The following is an 18,486-nucleotide window of genomic DNA, read 5'->3' as shown; positions in this document are numbered from 1 at the left end:
TTTGCATCACTTTCCTGGTGTTTAAACTGTAAATGGGCTTTGTGGTTTGGAAGTTATGTTGTGGCAGTTGTTCATAACTCAGAGCTGTCACTAGATTCTCTGCATTTAGTAGATTCATTTACAGATCTCTAAAACCTTCACTTAATCCTTCCAGCTCTCACTTTTTGCTCTTTCTGCAACTACACATTGCAAAGAGTATCAATAGAAAACAGACAAACATAATCAAAAATGGAACAATTAAACACTGCTCTGTGGATCAAAGGATTGTTCTCAAGTCTTTATTCTCCAACGAAGGAGACTATCACAGTTATTTTTGTCCATTTGCAAGTAGGTTGAAAACTGGAGATGATTAATAGCTGAAAAGGTACATCAAAACACATTAGTTTGGGAGTGGATGTAAAAATATTCAAAAATCTGAACCCTGACCCTAGCCCACTACAAATCAACCCAATTCCTGTTATAAGAGAGGTGAGAGATAGGGTGGGCAAGAAAACAACTTCACAGAGATGAATTGGCAATTTAAATATTACAGTTAGGTTGTAGGCCTCATATTTCACCACCATTTCAGTTCTAACCACGGCCAATCTAGTTTTCCAGCTGTCAGGAAACCTGGCAGCTAACAGGATGCATCTTGGAATAAAAGCAAAATACTGCCGAAGCTGGAAATCTCAAATTAAAAAAAAACACAAAGCCTTGGAGAAACTCAGCAGGTCTGGTGGCATCCATGAGAAAGGAAACTTTGTGTTTTGAGTCCAGTATGACTTCTGCAGAAATTCCAAATGCAGTTCCAAAGAAGAGTCATTGGTCTAATAATGTTAAATCTATTTCTCTCACCATAGAAGCTAAAAGACCTGCTGAAACCTGCAGGAATCACTGTATATATTATGGACTGTGATAATGGGAACAAATGGCTCCCCAGAGGAGCTCGAACAGTTCATCCACCTCACCAACACATTCCACCCTAACCTCAAGTTCACCTGGGCCATCTCCAGCACATCCCTCACCTTCCTGGGCCTCTCAGTCTCCATCTCAGGCAACCAGCTTGTAACTGATGTCCATTTCAAGCCCACCGACTCCCACAGCTACCTAGAATACACCTCCTCCCACCCACCCTCCTGCAAAAATTCCATCCCTTATTCCCAATTCCTCCACCTCCTCCGCATCTGCTCCCACGATGACGCATTCCACTCCCGCACATCCCAGATGTCCAAGTTCTTCAAGGAGCGCAACTTCCCCCCACAGTGGTCGAGAACGCCCTTGACCACGTCTCCCGCATTTCCCGCAACACATCCCTCACACCCCGCCCCCGCCACAACCGCCCCCAGAGGATCCCCCTCATTCTCACACACCACCCCACCAACCTCCGGATACAACGCATCATCCTCCGACACTTCCGCCATCTACAATCCGACCCCACCACCCAAGACATTTTTCCATCCCCACCCTTGGCTTCTTTCCGGAGAGACCACTCTCTCCGTGACTCCTTTGTTCGCTCCACACTGCCCTCCAACCCCACCGCACCCGGCACCTTCCCCTGCAACTGCAGGAAATGCTACACTTGCCCCCACACCTCCTCCCTCACCCCTATCCCAGGTCCCAAGATGACTTTCCATATTAAGCAGAGGTTCACCTGCACATCTGCCAATGTGGTATACTCTATCCATTGGACCCGGTGTGGCTTCCTCTACATTGGGGAAACCAAGCAGAGGCTTGGGGACCGCTTTGCAGAATACCTCTGCTCGGTTCGCAATAAACAACTGCACCTCCCAGTCGCGAACCATTTCAACTACCCCTCCCATTCTTTAGATGACATGTCCATCATGGGCCTCCTGCAGTGCCACCATGCTGCCACCCGAAGGCTGCAGGAACAGCAACTCATATTCCGCTTGGGAACCCTGCAGACCAATGGAATCAATGTGGACTTCACCAGCTTCAAAATCTCCCTTTCCACCACCGCATCCCAAAACCAGCCCAGTTCGCTCCCTCCCCCCACTGCATCCCAAAACCAGCCCAGCCTGTCTCTGCCTTCCTAACCTGTTCTTCTTCTCACCCATCCCCTCCTCCCACCCCAAGCCGCACCTCCATTTCCTACCTACTAACCTCATCCCACCTCCTTGACCTGTCCGTCTTCCCTGGACTGACCTATCCCCTCCCTAACTCCCCACCTATACTCTCCTCTCCACCTATCTTCTTTTCTCTCCATCTTCGGTCCGCATCTCCCTCTCTTCCTATTTATTCCAGAACCCTCACCCCATCCCCCTCTCTGATGAAAGGTCTAGGCCCGAAATGTCAGCTTTTGTGCTCCTGAGATGCTGCTTGGCCTGCTGTGTTCATTCAGCTCCACACTTTATTATCATATATTATGGACTACCTGGTTCAGTTTATTTATTTCATCCACAACCACCTCCAATGATCAATCCCCATCTCCATCCATTCAAATCTTTCTTGAGCAGTTCTGATCGTCATCACGCCCGACCTTGCCAATCCACTCCATGAGGCTACCACCCTTATCTCATCCCTCCCTTAAACCTGCACCAACTCCATCCCAACATTATCCCCAAGACTTTTAAGTTCCCTCAATGATTCTTTTGATCTCTTTCATTCATCTCTAGTCTCTGTGTTTCATCTCTGGTCTCCTCTGATTCTTTCCCTTCTGACCTCCTATCCTAGCCTCAGAATTCCCTGATTTGCCAGCCCTTCTTCCAAGGTTTAGATTCCCCACTTCCCTCAATCTTCTGTTTTTTGATCCCTCGCAATGCTTCCACTTTCCTTCCTACCCCCATCCCACCAATTCCACCAAGGTTTTGAAGCTCCCCTTCCATTCTGTGAGATCCCCAAAAATACATCAGCCACTCCAGAAATTAAAAGGCATTTAAAGGACAAAACAGAATGTGTGGACAGTTCAGGGAGTGAGGGAACTGTATGGAACTATCAGAGAGTCAGGGAAAGATACTAACCTCCTGAAATAGTTTTCAAAAATGGAAGGAAAGATTAGGCAAAACACGAGGGCAGCTATGATCAAATGATGAAACCATTGACAGTTCCAGGCAAAAGGGAATTATAATGAGACTATGGACAAACAATTGTTCCAGAAAGAAAGTAAATGGCCTGAATGGTATAGTAGAGGAGGCAGAAGGTTCCTGTGCAATTGAATAGTTGTATGAAAAAAGGCAGATGGAATGCAGGGATACTTGAGGGATTCATTATTCCATGTGGCAGCCAGCACAATCTAACATTGCTCGATTTACATTTTCAGTACCTGCTGTATTTTATACTATTACTTTCCTCCAGCAACCCCAGTAGCTGGACAGAAGAAAGCAGTGGCTGTCATCCATTGTGAAGTCTCTTTTTGCTTGTCTAAATAAAAATTTGGAGGCTCTTGTGTGTTCAGAAAATCAGTCATCAATGTGACATAAAAATTTTGTGATTGTTCTTCACTTATATGACAGAAAACATTGCATGCCTCTACTGTACAGTGACTGTTCCATCGTCTTTTGTAAGTATTCAGTAATTACGTGTTGAAGTTTCAGAAAGTTTCTTGAATTTCGAGCACTTTAAATTTAATGCTGACATTTATGTTTAAAGTGCTCCTGAAGCCTCTACTTCACTTTTTCCCGTGTTTTTTTATTCTCAAGTTGTAATATTATTCACAATTATTAACTGGCTCCTACAGATCCATGTAAGCAGCTTTTCATTACAGATAGCTAATTATTGAGTCTCTGACAGGCAAACAGTTGAGTTGAGAGTTCGGTTTACAGAATGTGGAATCGGGCATTGATTCTTCAACAGTTTTGTCTTGTAAAATGTTCATTTTGTTGAAGCAGTTTTTGAAACCAACTTGGAACATAGTTAGAAGGCACAGATGAAGTAAAATAAGGATGATAAAGAATCCCTGAAGAAATAATTATGGCATGCATTTAGATATTAGAAGTTTGAGATTTAAGTGAGGCATTTGAAACAATATTAAATTAATCAGAGGATTAAATTTGGCTAAGGAACACCAGTTTTTCGATAGCACAGTGTGGAGCTGTAGGAACACAGCAGGCCAGGTAGCATCAGAGGAGCAGAAAAGTTGATGTTTCGGGTCAGGACTCTTCTTCAGCTTTGCTCTCGGCTGTGCGCTGGCATCTTTTGGCCCTCCAGTCAAACCTATTCCAGCTCAGAGCCTCCCTCTCCCAGACCTGTAAAGGACTTCTTCTGTTTTTCATTCTTCACAGGGTCCACAACGATCAGAACTGCTCAACCTACCTCAGTGGGTCTACCTCTGACCAGCTTTTAGATGCTAAGCTGCCTCTCTTATGACCAAATCGCAAATTCATCAATTTGTTACGACTCCAGAAGGGATATCCCAAGCTGCTGTGCTTCAGTGTGAAAAGCGATGAGCTGGCTCCACTTCCTTACACACCCATCCCCTTGGTTGGTTACAAGGTTCATTTAGAAAAAAAAGCCTTATCCTTGTAGATACCTTTCTCCCAGATAAAAATAAGTATGTATTTTATAGGGAGCCATTTCAGTCAGGCTTTCCTAAAATTACTGGAAAAGTGATTTTATTGATTCGTAAACATGAGAAATAATATTGTTGCAGCACACATGCATACAGATCAGAAATAAGAGGTGCATCCAAAAAAGTTTTTGAAAAAGTTTACATGACAGCCTCTGAATTTTCCACAAGTCGTGGATTGTTGTACATTATGGCTGTTGCTGTGCAGGTTACTGGTGGTGTTGGCAGTAGTAATTGAACAGCCAGTTTAATAATCCTTAGTTTTGAAAATTGGCTGAAATTCTGTTATGCTGATTCCTTTCAATCGTGATTTAATACCAATCTTCAGAGTGAGAAAGTGTCCTTATGCTGCACTTCTCTTTTGCATGGCTTGTAGCTAACTGATTTTTGCCAGTTACAGTGAGAACTGGTTCTTACCTGCACCATGGGATAATTCTTTCTGCAGTGACCTTCGATTCCATTTTTATTGCCCCATGTACTGAAATACAGTGAAAAGCTTTGTTTACGAGCAGTATAGGCAGATCACAGCAAGCAAAGGATGTACAGATCAAAAAGACTTAGAGGCATACAGGTTACATTGCAGGTTCCATTATTTGAGGCTAGAGTCCATTCAACAGTCTGATAACTGCTGGAAAGAAGTTGTTCCAGAACCTACCTGCCTATGTTTGTTCAAGCTTCGGTATCTTCCACCTGACGGAAAAGGTTGTAGGAGGGAATTACCAGGGTGCGATGGGTGTTTAATGATGTTGGTCATCTTTCTATGGCAGTGAGCTATGTAAGTAGAGCCCATGGATGGAAGGATGTGTTCCATGATGGTCTGGGTTGACCACACCAACTTCTGCAGTTTTTTACAGCCCTGGTCAGAGCAATAGCCATACCAGGCTTATATACACCTGGACAGTATGTTTTCAATGGTACATCTGTAGAAGTTGGTGAGGGACCTTACAGACATGCCAAATTTCCTGAGCCTCCTGAAGAAGAAGAGGCATTGTTGTGCATTCTTGACTGTCTCATTTACATGGGAAGTCCAAGACAAATTGTTAGTTATCATCATTCTGAGGAACTCGATGCTTCTCACTCTCTCAACCTCAGTTCCGTTGATGTTGATGGGGGCATGTTTTCTCTTACTTTCTTTCTGAAGTCAATGATTGCTTCTTTAGTTTTGCTGACATTGGGAGACAGATTGTTTTCATTGCACCAAGCCCTCTATCTCCCTCCTGTATTTTGACTCATCGTTGTTGGATATCCATCCCACTGCGGTGGAGTCATCAGCAAACTTGTAGATAGCATTTGTTCAGAATTTGGTAACATAGTTGTAGGTGTACGGGATTGCAGTTGGGGGCTGGGGACGCATCCTTTGGGGGGGGGAGGGGTTCCAGTTTTGAGTGTTATTGTGGAAGAGGTGCAATTACCTATCCTCACTGATTGCGGCCTTTGGGTCAGAAAGCTCAAGATCTAGTTGCAGAGGGTGGAGGTGAGACCGAGGCCACACAGTTTTGACCTTCACAGCATCTTAATGATTGATCCCAAACTAGTACACATGAAAATGCTCAGTCCTACCAGCACACACCAAGAGACTTGAAACTGACTGTTTCAATCCTGATCTTATGTAAACCTTTGTCCTTCAAAGTGACATACTGAGAGTGCACTTGTGGTTTGGGATGTAAGTTGCAGTGGTTGGCTGGCTTTTGAGCAAACAGTGGCCACCCTCTGATTTATATTCACAAAAAAATTCACAATTTGTATTCACTGTCCAGAGTGTTTGAAGTTTCACTGACACTTTTAGGTGTTATATTCCATCAATCCTGCACAGCTATTTTGCCAGTTTGTCTCTAAATTTACATCTTCAATTATTTTGTTTCTGTAGCAGCTCTCTTTTAAGATGCCTACTTTGGAATTATGTGTTAAAATGCCTATAGTATCTCAAGGTCTGAACCATCAGTGTAACACTTCCTATGGCCTACAATTAGAACAGAGAACATAGAACAGTACAGCACAGTACAGGCCCTTTGATCCACAATGCTGTGCTGAAATTATACCCTAAACCTAAGGTCAGTCTAACCTGCACCCCTACCTTATACTATCATCCATATGCCTATCTAATAGCTGCTTAAGTGCCCTGAATGAGTCTGACTCCACTATCCTCTTCGGCAACGCATTCCATGTCCCTACCACTCTCTGAGCAAATAACCTACCTCTGAAGTCTTCCCTATGTCTATCTCCACTCACTTTAAAACTATGCCCCCTCGTAACAGCTACCCCTACCCTGGGAAAATGTCTCTGGCTGTCCACTCTATCTATACATCTGAACATTTTGTACATCTCTAACAAGTTACCTCTCATCCTTCATTGTTCCGAAGAGAAAAGCCCTCGCTCTCTCAACCTTTCCCCGTAAGGCCTTCCCTCCATTCCAGGCAATGTCCTGGTAAATCTCTTCTGCATCTTTTCTAATGCTTCCATATCTTTCCTGTAATGAGGTGTCCAGAACTGGACACAATACTCCAGATATGGCTGAACCAGGCTTCTGTATAGCTGGAGCATAACTTCACAACTCTTGAACTCAATCCCTCTATTAATGAAAGCTAACACACCATCCGCCTTCTTAACAGCTCTATCCACCTGGGTGGCAGCTTTCAGGGAACTGTGGACATGAACCCGAAGATCCCTCTGCTCCTCCACACTGCCAAGAATCTTTCCGTTAAACCTGTATTCTGCTTTCAAGTTTGCCCTTCCAAAATGAATCACCTCTCAATTTTCAGGGTTAAACTCCATCTGCCACTTCTCAGCCCAGCTCCGCATCCTATCAATGCCCCTTTGTAGCCTCGACCAGCCCACCGCACTATCCACAACTCGACCCACCTTCATATCATACGCGAACTTACTAATCCACCCTTCCACTCCTACATCCAAATCATTTACAAAAATCACAAATAGAAAAGGAGAAATTGGCAGACATATGCTTATTTTCCATTGAGAGCACTTCTTAAAACATTACCTCCATCACCTAGAAGAACAAGGACAACAGACACATATTAACACTTCCATTTTGAACTTCCTAAGTCGCACATCATGGTGACAGTGAAATGTGTCACCATTTTTTTTATTGGCATGAGCTAAAAATCTTGGACCACCCTCCTTAACAATACTTGTGAGTGTATCTATACGAAATGAACTGTCAGTTCTCAGCAGGAGCTTCTCAAAGGCAATTAGAGGTGTGCAAATTCTATGCAATAATAATAGCTTGGATAAGTTCTCACAACCATCCTGCAGTGTTGGGACACCTGGGATAGGTATTTGTTTGCTGAATGTCAAATGGTACAGCTGCTACTCCAACCTCACACTGGGACATGCACAGCATTACCTGCAGTTGTCATAGTTATTGTGGGCATTAACTTCAGTGCTATTGTACCCTCAAGCAGACAAGGTTGTTCTTATCACATGGTTCACAGGAGTACAACCTCCCCGCCCCCAAAAGAACTGAGGGGTTGGAATTTTCCTGGCTGGCTTCCTTGGGATACAAGGTATCTGAGAGTGAATCCCATCACCAAATAGGTGCTTCCTGTGTCATTACTCTAAGACACATACATTGCGTGCTTTATCCCCTCCTGGCCATTTTTTGATACCATGGAATTTTCTGGGAATATCCAAATCCATGCTGGAGAATTGTTATGCATTATACCGCATTAATCAAAAAAAAATAAAGTTGCAATTATATCCTCTTGAAAGAAGGAAATGTCCCTCTTTACTCCCTCTCAGGATAATAATTGAATGGCCCATTTGAATTATTGATGGAAGTCACAATCAGGTCCTGTCATTAGTGTCATCAGTGTAAGCTTCATATAATGAGGGCTAACCTTACAGTATTCGACTTAGCAATAAAATGTCAATAAGAACATTGTGATGAACATGGCAATCACTGTTATTAATTCTGTAAGGTGCACCTTCTGAATCTCTGATTTGGAAATAGCCATAATGCCCAACTGAACTGATCCTCAGTCACTTCAGTTATTGATTTGTGTGACTTTAGTCAGATTTTGTTTTCTGCAAGGGCACTGTTAATTCAGGTTTTAAACATTCCAGCTGCACATTTCGCCTTTTTTAACGTTACTGACAACATCTGTTATGTGAGACTTGTTTGACTGGCTGACTCGTAAATGAATTATTGATTGGGAGTTTTCCACTAATGCCTGAACCAAATTGTCATTTAGTCACAAAGATCAATAATAATGTGTAGGTTCACCATTTTAAAAATGATTATTTTGTCATGCTTAAAACTTGCCTCAGTAAGAGTCATCAGTAATTCTGTGGCAATGTTTAAATTATGTTTCTTCAACCGAGTCCAAACCATATTCAGAAACCACCAAGGCAGTCCAAAAGGCATTAAGACTCATTCTGTAATTCAGCAATTTGGAAAAGTCGAATGGAAAAATTGGATTAATGAGCAAAGTGTCAACTGCGACTCACTGGCAACATTCTTGCCTGAGTTGCAAACAACTTCAAATCCCACATCAGACGCTGAACCAAACATTGCTAGTTGACACTGTAGTGCTCTGTTCTGGAAGAAGAGAAAGCACTTCTCCCTGGGGCACTCACTAGTGTTTACCTCAATCAACATTGTTAAGAAAAAAATAGATTTAATTGTAGCCTCTGGAACTTGTTTGCAAATTGCTTTCTTCTGTTTTATATCAGTAATGGGAGGGCTGTTGTGGATTTGTGGTAATGTTCCTATCTCTGAGCCAGGAGGCCAGTTTTCAAGAACAAACTGTTCCAGAAGTGTGATAATAAAATGTGAGGCTGGATGAACACAGCAGGCCCAGCAGCATCTCAGGAGCACAAAAGCTGACGTTTCGGGCCTAGACCCTTCATCAGAGGTCTAGGCCCGAAACGTCAGCTTTTGTGCTCCTGAGATGCTGCTGGGCCTGCTGTGTTCATCCAGCCTCACATTTTATTATCTTGGATTCTCCAGCATCTGCAGTTCCCATTATCATTGTTCTAGAAGTGTGTAGTGTCTCTAAATGGGCTGGTTAGAAATTATGTCAGTAATGTTTCTTCTAAAGTTGTCTATTGGTTGTAACGCATTTTGAGTTGTTGTGGGGTTTTAGATAAACACACAGTTGCTTTTTGGAAGTTAATGAAACAGAATGCTGCTTGCAGCATCACATTAATGTTATGGGCAGGATTTTTCAATCTTGTATGAATGATGAATGGAGACAGATGGAATCGACAAAATGGTCCAGCACATTGGTTCCCTGGGTCCATTGCATCTTTGGCTTCAGTGAGAGCCTGTGGAGGAAAATTAAAGGAGATTAACTGGGATTTTCCAGGTTTCTGCAGGTGGCAGACCAGAGTTGTTTGCATTCTCGTCAGGCCTGTTTAGTTAGGTTCAGGAACAGCCAGAAGCAGATGCCTGGAGTGCTTCTGATTTGGATGCATCCCCATATTGATGCCTTGGCTGCAAAATCCATTTTTGCTTTAAGATTTTTAAATGTTGGAAAGAAGGGCCTCCATCTTGAGACACCCTCTCCCTTGCAGCCACCTTCTCCTTTCACTGTAGAAGGACTCTCATTGTGCTTCCAATTTTGCTGACTACCCACTGTCCTACATTTGACAGTAAACTGGCCTCCTGCACAGTTATGAGGACACTGCCATGAAAATTCCATGGAGTGATTGTTTTTCTGAAGGTGGATATAGACTCAGAAACTTTGTGCATCTCAATTTCCCAACACCGGAAAGACAATGCTGTCAGTGTCTCTTATTTCTAATTGCACAACATTTTGCAGTCTGTGGTAATATTATTGTACTTTATAAAACATTCTCTGTAGTGAGCTGCAACATGTGAGTCTTCTGGAGATTCAGCACTCAATCAGAAATTAAATTTTTAAAAATGTATTTGTTTATCAGCATGTAGTTACTCAATAAATATTCTGATTCTACAGGATGCCAAAGTCTGTCAACAAATGCCGAGGTGCTAATAGAAAGGTTCCACAACTTTAAGTAAGCATCTCTCAAATGGATCCAACAAAGATCTTTGTTTCTTTTTCAGCCATTTTTTTCCTTGGAACATGTACTAATCCCTAATGCTTATCAATTCCTCTGAATGTGCATTTCCAGTTCACTACTGGAATTCTCAGCTCTTTAAGCTGAAACCTGATCACATTCCAGCTTCCACTGTGAGATGCAAAAGCTTCTGTTCTGCAAGCATCACAAGTCAGCTGTTATCCAAGCTACTCAGGGTTGGCTGAGAGACAGTCCCATTTATTCTCTATATAATGAACATGCTCTAGCGTACTCTAGTTCAAGGTACTGCCTGTTATGTATTAGATTGTCAGAGAGCAGTGTCAAAATGAGATCTTTAGCTTCTGATGTTTCGTACAGCATGTACAGATTCTTCGGAATTGGCTTCTAATTTCTCCATGTTGTAACATGAAAGGTGTAAATCTCATTTTTGTCAATATTAACCAATCAACGATATAAAAGATTAACAATATGATTTGAATTTAATTTGTTATAGGTCCTTTAAAGCTTACTATCAAATGCATTAAGCATCATATTGCTTCATTTATATGTCTTCTACAATACTGAAAGATGAAATAGACATCTGAATCTATAATTTCATAGGCAAAAAGCAATAACTAGATGGGGAAAAGGTAATTGAATTGTCTATTGTCAAGGAAGATGTTTCAGAAGGATTGCTAAGCACCGTTCAAGAAAAAAGGAGCCAAGTGTGGACATGGGAAATTAAGATCAGAGGGTATTGTCGTGGCCACATTGGAAGGAGGAACTGAAGATAAAAAAGGAAGACAATGAAAAATTGGACAGGTAAATAACATTGAGACCTGAATTGAGGGAGACTTGGGAAAAAAAACAGGCAAGAGTATAACAGATCCACACCATGGCTATGATGAAGAGGAAGATATGGATTATTCCGAAGCAGCAAAACTAAATGCTGACTATAGAGCTGATAAAATTTACCTTTGGAGAAAAGTAACTCAGATTATAAAACTTACAGTTTCTCTTAAATTCTTTATCAACGTCACTCAAGGCTTATTTTTTTTTAATTGGTGCTACATCAGAACATACATAGCACCAAGTTTGAGACGACTTTAAAATATCCAATTTGGTTCTCTGAAAATTTCAGTGAACCTAAAAGTGAAAATAAATTTTAAACATTTGCCTAGACAATGTAGGCTTTGCACAGATTCATACATTGTCTCAAAACAATATACCGCTTAGTTTTGATCTACTTGAGCCAAAAATCACCAAAGTCCAACTGAGTTCATGTTCCTAAGAATGTTAAATTTGTAAGAAACAGACTAATGGACATTTCCTGTGTTTCATCTGTCAGTAAAAGTTTAATTAAGGGAAATTCTAGCCATTAGACAGCTTTGTGTGGTCTTGAAGAATGTGGTTTTGATTTTCTTTTCAGAAATTGCTGTGTGCTAACCAAATAGCAGTATTCACTAAATCCAGCATAATGCATTTCAGCTTCAGAAAAGAAAACCCCATTACTTATTCCCCAATGCTAAAGTACAAGTGCATTTCACTGCTCCTTTAGGGTCCATCTGAAATGTGGCTTGTTGTGTTTCTAGGGTTGGACAATTACATTTTGTGCGCAGATTTAGCTTTTCTGATTGGACGCTCAAAATGCTCAATGATGAAAATGAATTCAGAACTGTATCACCAAGAAAAGAAATACATCTTAATTTATAATCTGCTTTGTATTGTAGTTGGATAACAATTTTCTCTATTAATGCAATCTGTTTTCCTATCTTTTGCAGTGTTAAAGGATTATAATGAAGAAGCACATTTATTTAAAATAAAAATACATACATACAATTTAAAGGAAAAATACATGCATACATTTTGAAGTTGCATATTAAAAGTAACAATCTTTCAGACTAGAGATAATGGGAACTGCAGATGCTGGAGAATTCCAAGATAATAAAATGTGAGGCTGGATGAACACAGCAGGCCAAGCAGCATCTCAGGAGCACAAAAGCTGACGTTTCGGGCCTCGACCCTTCATCAGACTAAATTTGTCTTGTAGTTAATATCAGTATAATAAAAAAAACTGATGGAAAATTATTAATAGATGCAAATTATTTGGCACTTAAGTGCTTATTTGAAACATTTACATTCTCAACATTGCATACCTGCTGACCTCTGAACATACAACACATAAAAAGAAGAGATATGTGTAGAAGCATCAATGGGCAACCTTAGATGGACCACACAGGCACAACAAGTAGTAGCAATTCAGCAGAAAAGGGGAATGATTGCTATCCATGATGTTGATGCTCATTTAAATGGTTGATATATCATAAACTCATTTCAGATCAGCTCACGCAGTTGTTATAGGAAGTGAGTGTATTTCCTGTCATTATAGGCTGGATTTAAAAACATGTTCCAAAGCTAACTCAAAGATAGTAGGAACTGCCAATGCTGGAGAATCTGAGATAACAAGGTGTAGAGCTGGATGAACACAACAGGCCAAGCAGCATCAGAGGAGCAGGGAAGCTGACATTTTGAATCTGGACCCTTCTTCAGGAAAATTAATCCAGCTCCACACCTTGTTGTTTCAAAACTATCTGTTAATGCTCTGATCCCATTCCTGAGCACTGTTTCCTTTCCTGCGTCTGCAGATATATCCTGAAAAAAAAGACGCATGTAAAAAGATCTATTGAATATTCAATGTAGCGAAAAAAAAAACGTCGTGCAAAACCCTTCTGAAACTGTATGGAGTGTATCCTGTAGTGACTGTAAGGAGATCAGCTAGGTGGATCTCAGGGAATATGATTCCCTGATTGGGGCTGTTAACCTGGTCCAATCAGTAAGCCATGGCTAACAGATATAAACAGAAGGGCCAGAGGTTCTGTTCACTCCGAAAACTGGCTCCGAGGGAACTGGACCAGTGTCAAGAACTATGCACGTACTAATCAAGGATGACTTGGTGACAGAATGCAGACCTCTGTGCAGTAATTTTATACAGATATTCAGGAAGAATGGTTTGCTTTAATCATTTATTCAGTGAAATAGTGTGGCAATGATATTTACAACCTTTCTTGGTTTTGATGACCACAGCTCTTTGTTTGCTATCAATTATATATCTAATTCTCCAATAATATAGAAGTAGCTTCACTCACTGATATAAAGCTGCAAAAATTATTTGGTTATCTTGTCATTAATTGAAATAATAACCAAGTTCCCACTTGATTGTTACCAATAATTTATCTGGACCTCGGCTTGCCACATTGCTGACATATTATTTGAATAGGAATTGTACCATGCTGGTAGTAAAATTGCATTTTTGAGCCACCTCTATTGACTCGAATAGGGATGAAGTTATTGCTGATCAATTGCTGTAACAGACCAGCTCTGATGGCTGTCTTTGCTTGGTTCTACAGACCCTCCATACATCCCTGATACAAGGAATGTCGGGGCAGCAGTTGGACAGAAGGGCATCCTCCAGTGTGAAGCTGCTGCCGTCCCATCACCAGAATTTGAATGGTACAAAGAAGACCAAAGGTATTGTTTGACAATAAAGAGCATTCCTTTTAACATTTCTTGTGAAAAATAGCACATATGACAACATATATTTTTGTCATGCCTACATATAACATACGGATATGTTTTAAAACAATATATATGGTATGATTGAGTGAGGAGATATGGTATGATTCCACATTTTCCCCATTCCCTGCTTGGAGAAGAGCTTTGGGAGGTTAGGTTTGTCAATTCAGTGTGTACTTAGCTGTTTACCCGGAGAAATACCCATTCAAATGTATAGGCTTGAGTTAAATTAATAAAGAGTTAGTTTTATTCTGTAACTACACAGGTAAAATGATAAATATTTTACAAAATGTCCTAACTTCCATAATTTGCATGCAAAAATACAAGCAACAAATTGAAGTTATATAAGAAATGTAAGATTAGTAAGAGTTCAATGGTTGTAGCCAGCTGGATGTGGTTGTCCAAAGATTTTGGTCTTCAGATGGTGGTTTAAAATAGTTGCCAATGGCTTTAGTGTCTGATAATGCTGATGTTGAAACTGTGTGCCATCTTAGATGGTGAGAGTGAGATGTTCTTGATCTATTCTGTCAGTCCAAATCCAAGTACAGCTTGTTTGGTTACCTGGCCTGAGAAACTCATGCAAAATGCGTCGGAGCTAAATCGACTGACCTCCAATAATCAAAATTGTCTTTCCTTGTGCTGGGTATGACTCCAACCAGTGGAGAGCTTTCCCCTGATGCTCATTCACTCCGCTTCTGCTAGGGCTACTTGGTGCTACAGTCAGTCACATGTAGCCATGATATCAAGGGAGTTCACTCTAATCACACCCTCGAATTCAGGTCTTAAATCACAGAATCCCTACAGTGTGGAAACAGGGTCTTCGGACCACCAAATCCACACTGACCCTCAGAGCATCCCACTCAAACCCATCCTTTTTTAACCCACCTAATCTACATGACCCTGAATGCGAGGTCAATTTTAACATGACTAATCCATCTACCCTGAACATCTTTGGAGTATGGGAGAAAACCAACGCAGACACAGGGAGAATGTGCAAACTCCACACACACAGTTGTCAAAGAGTGGAATCAAACCCAGGTCCCTAGCACTAGGAGGCAGCAGTGCTAACCATTGAGCCGTTGTGCCATCCCAGTATATGGGCCTGAGAATTAATAACTTAGCAATAATACCACCAGGCCACTGCCAACCCCAAATTAGGCCATCTTCGAGCGAAGGCTGGAATGAGGTCAGGGACTGAGTGGTCTTGACAGAATCCAAATTGGGTGCCATAGAACAGCATATTACTGAACAGGTGCTGCTTTATAGCAATATTGGTGACAGTTTCCAAAACGTTACTAATGCTCAAGTGTAGACTGTTGGGGCAGTAATTGCCGGATTGGTTTTGCTGTGTCTTCTTGTGAATTTTTGTTGATAATTGTAGGCTTTGAAAAGTTTCCTGTTTATTTTTATCTCTTGGATGAATTAAGGTTGGCTGCAGTACCAGCTGCAAGCAATCCTTGAGTAACACAGCCCAGTGGTATTTTTGTATGTGTGAGACTAGACTGCAAGTGTTGACATGAGATCAGATATCTGAGTGTGTGTTACCAATGAGCTCAATTTAGTTCTCAGTTGATTCAGATTTATTCAAGGAAGGATAGATAATACTGAAAAATGTACGCACTGATTTTAATTTTGCTTCCAACCAAGTTCAGAAGTATTGAAGGCAGTTATGAACAGTTTAGCTGGCACAGGGGAGAAATTAGACAATGACCCATATGGTTTAATGCTGCACTGGGAAATGCGTTTAGCTGTTAGGCCACGGCTAAGCTATTCATGAGAAGTTAGCATTGAAAATGTTGATTTTCTGCAATTTCTTGCAAGTGTTTTAGTTTTCCAACAATCCTTCCAAAGGCAACTAAGCTGGTTGGTAAGAGGTGTTTTTGCTTTGCTCCCCAGCACTCTGCAGTTGTGAGGCTAAAAGTTAAGATGTGACCCTGCTGCTGTATCAAACTGTTGAGACGAATAAGTTAATTCAATCGCCAGCATCCCCACCAATACACAACCGGAGAGCAGATGGGCACATGTATCTCCATAACTGGACCCCACCTGGGTTAGTTAGCTTCCTAACTGCACTGGGGAGAAGAGATTCTCTTTCTCTGATAAGATGACAGATTTTATGATAGCAGCTAGAAAAATGGACCTATGTCCACTAGATTTGAGTTTCTCAATTGCCACTGAGGTGTTGTGGAAATTATGGGTTGCTTAGACCAACATAGCTCAAATATTTATGACAGAATGCCACCAGCAGTAATGGAAAGTTTGAATTGTTTTAATACAAGGAGGCTTGCCACAGGATGCAAATTCTATCTCGTACTATGTTGATGAAAACATGAAAAGCACCATGCAAATTTGTAGAGGCTATTCAACAAACAGGGAGGAAAACACAAACCTAAAATACAACAACTGGCCCAAGTTACTAGGTTCATGAACAAGTTCTTAATCGCCATCCAAATTCTCTTGAATTCAGAAATTACATAAGTTTTTATGACAAACAGAATTGTGGAGAAGTGGCTTTCCACATACAACACAGACTTTGCACATCAATATTACCAGTGAACTTTTATCTCAGCTTGAAAAGGCATGGCATGTAGAGATGCACTTCAATCTGCCAACATTTTTCACTGGATGCCAAATTGTAAAATTATAGTTCTGTAACTCCAAGGTCATTGAACAATAGCACACCAGAGAGTTCAGGAATTTGAGTAATCTCCGTGTACGAAAGATTGAATTTGCATCATATTCTGTCAATACAGACATTTGCATTGTTTTCTTTGAGTTGATATATTCCCAAGAATGCCAGAGATCCTCGTTGCTTATCCACAGGTTCCTGAAGACAGCAGGACAGGTTAAGAGACTGGCTAAGAAGGGACACTCAACTTTACCAGTCAAAGCATAGTTTATAAGATCAGGGAAGTTATATTGGAGCTACACATGATTTTGTTTAGGCCACAGCTGGAGTACTGTGTGCAGTTCTGGCCACCACACTTTAGGAAGGGTGTGATCGCTTTGGGTGAGATTCCCAAGGATGGTGCCTGGGATGGAACACCTTCTGAAGAGATGCTAGATAAACGTGGGTTATTTATCCTGGAACTGAAAAGGCTGACAACGGACTTGATTGAGATGCATAAGATTATGAGGAGCTTGGGCAGAGCGAATAAAAAACAGCTGATCTGCACAGTTAAAAGGTCAAAAACAATGGGGCATAATTTTAAGGTGAAATGCAGGAGGTTTAAAAGAGATTTGAGGAAAACTTTTTCTTTTGACTTAGAGTGTGGTGGGAATCTGGAATCCACTGCCTTGGGAGGGCATTTGAGCCGGGAAACCTCACAAATTATTGAGAATTCTTTTTTTAAAATTTCTTTGTTCTGTCATGGGGAACAGGTCAGGGTTATTGCCTGTCCCTGATTGCACTCAAACTGAGCAATTTTCTGGGGCCATTTCAAAGCACAGTTAAGCTGTGAGTATGATGTGCGTGTAGGCCAGACCAGGAATGGAAGACAGATTTTCTTGCCTGAACAAGTGATAAGAAGAACAGGCATTCTTGGAAAGATGTCTTTATTTAACAAGCAATAATCTAAAATGAGGAGCCTAGAAACTTGATCAAACCAAATGCTGGTTAATCATGTGTGAAGAAAAAAAATCAGAGTTCACATTTCAGATTCAATGACCCTTCCAGAAGGGCCATTGGACCCAAAATGTTAGCTCTGATTTTTTCTTCATAGATGCTGACAGACCTGCTGAGCGTCCAGCAACTTCTGTTTTTGTTCCTGACTTACAGCAGCTGCAGTTCTTTTAGTTTTTCAAACAGGTTACTTATGGTTGGCCGTTCAATTGGTGACTAAATGGAGTATTTTATCATTTAAACAAAATTAGCAATGCTTTGTAATCTCTGATCATCATTCCTTTGTCATCCTGGCTTACATTTTTGCCCTCTTGAATTTGTTATCATGTTGGCCTCTGCCAACTCAGTCAGGTATAAACTCTCAAAAGAAGGAAGAGACAGGTCGTCCCAATGGTTCTGCTTATAATATCTCAATGCCAATTGAAAAATCCAAAATCTAAGCATTCCAACGTGCCTTGTTAGCTTGAAACAGTCAACAGCAAAAAAAAATCAAATCTGAGTGAAGGGTCTCTCTGATGAAGGGTCTAGGCCCGAAACGTCAGCTTTTGTGCTCCTGAGATGCTGCTTGGCCTGCTGTGTTCATCCAGCCTCACATTTTATTATCTTCAAATTTGAGTGAAGACTACACTTAGTGATTAACCAACCTCCCCCCACAGTATCCACGTTAGTCCTCTCAAAAGTGCAAGGCTCTCAAAAGCCTTGAATGCTTAAAAGAGTTTTTCTTTGTGAAACTTAACAATCTAATGCGGCATAGGGGTAGCAGTTTATACATTGCACTACCACACCTTTTGCA

The 18,486-nt window shown here is 41.1% G+C and overlaps 1 protein-coding gene across 7 annotated transcripts in view; it reads left to right on the top strand.

Moving 5' to 3' along the window:
* The window catches only part of LOC125466979 (opioid-binding protein/cell adhesion molecule homolog), a 918,931-nt gene that overhangs the window by 835,916 nt on the left and 64,529 nt on the right, over positions 1 to 18,486 (top strand). For all 7 annotated transcript variants that reach the window (XM_048562240.2, XM_059639054.1, XM_059639056.1 and 4 more), the window contains one exon: positions 13,906 to 14,026. In XM_048562240.2, the coding sequence (XP_048418197.1) occupies positions 13,906 to 14,026 (121 nt within the window). The remainder of the gene's footprint in view (positions 1 to 13,905; positions 14,027 to 18,486) is intronic.

This window comes from Stegostoma tigrinum, chromosome 32 (genome assembly GCF_030684315.1).
Source record: "Stegostoma tigrinum isolate sSteTig4 chromosome 32, sSteTig4.hap1, whole genome shotgun sequence".
NCBI lineage: Eukaryota > Metazoa > Chordata > Chondrichthyes > Orectolobiformes > Stegostomatidae > Stegostoma > Stegostoma tigrinum.
Note: the sequence above shows the minus strand (reverse complement) of the source record. Positions and strands in the feature narration are given on the sequence as shown.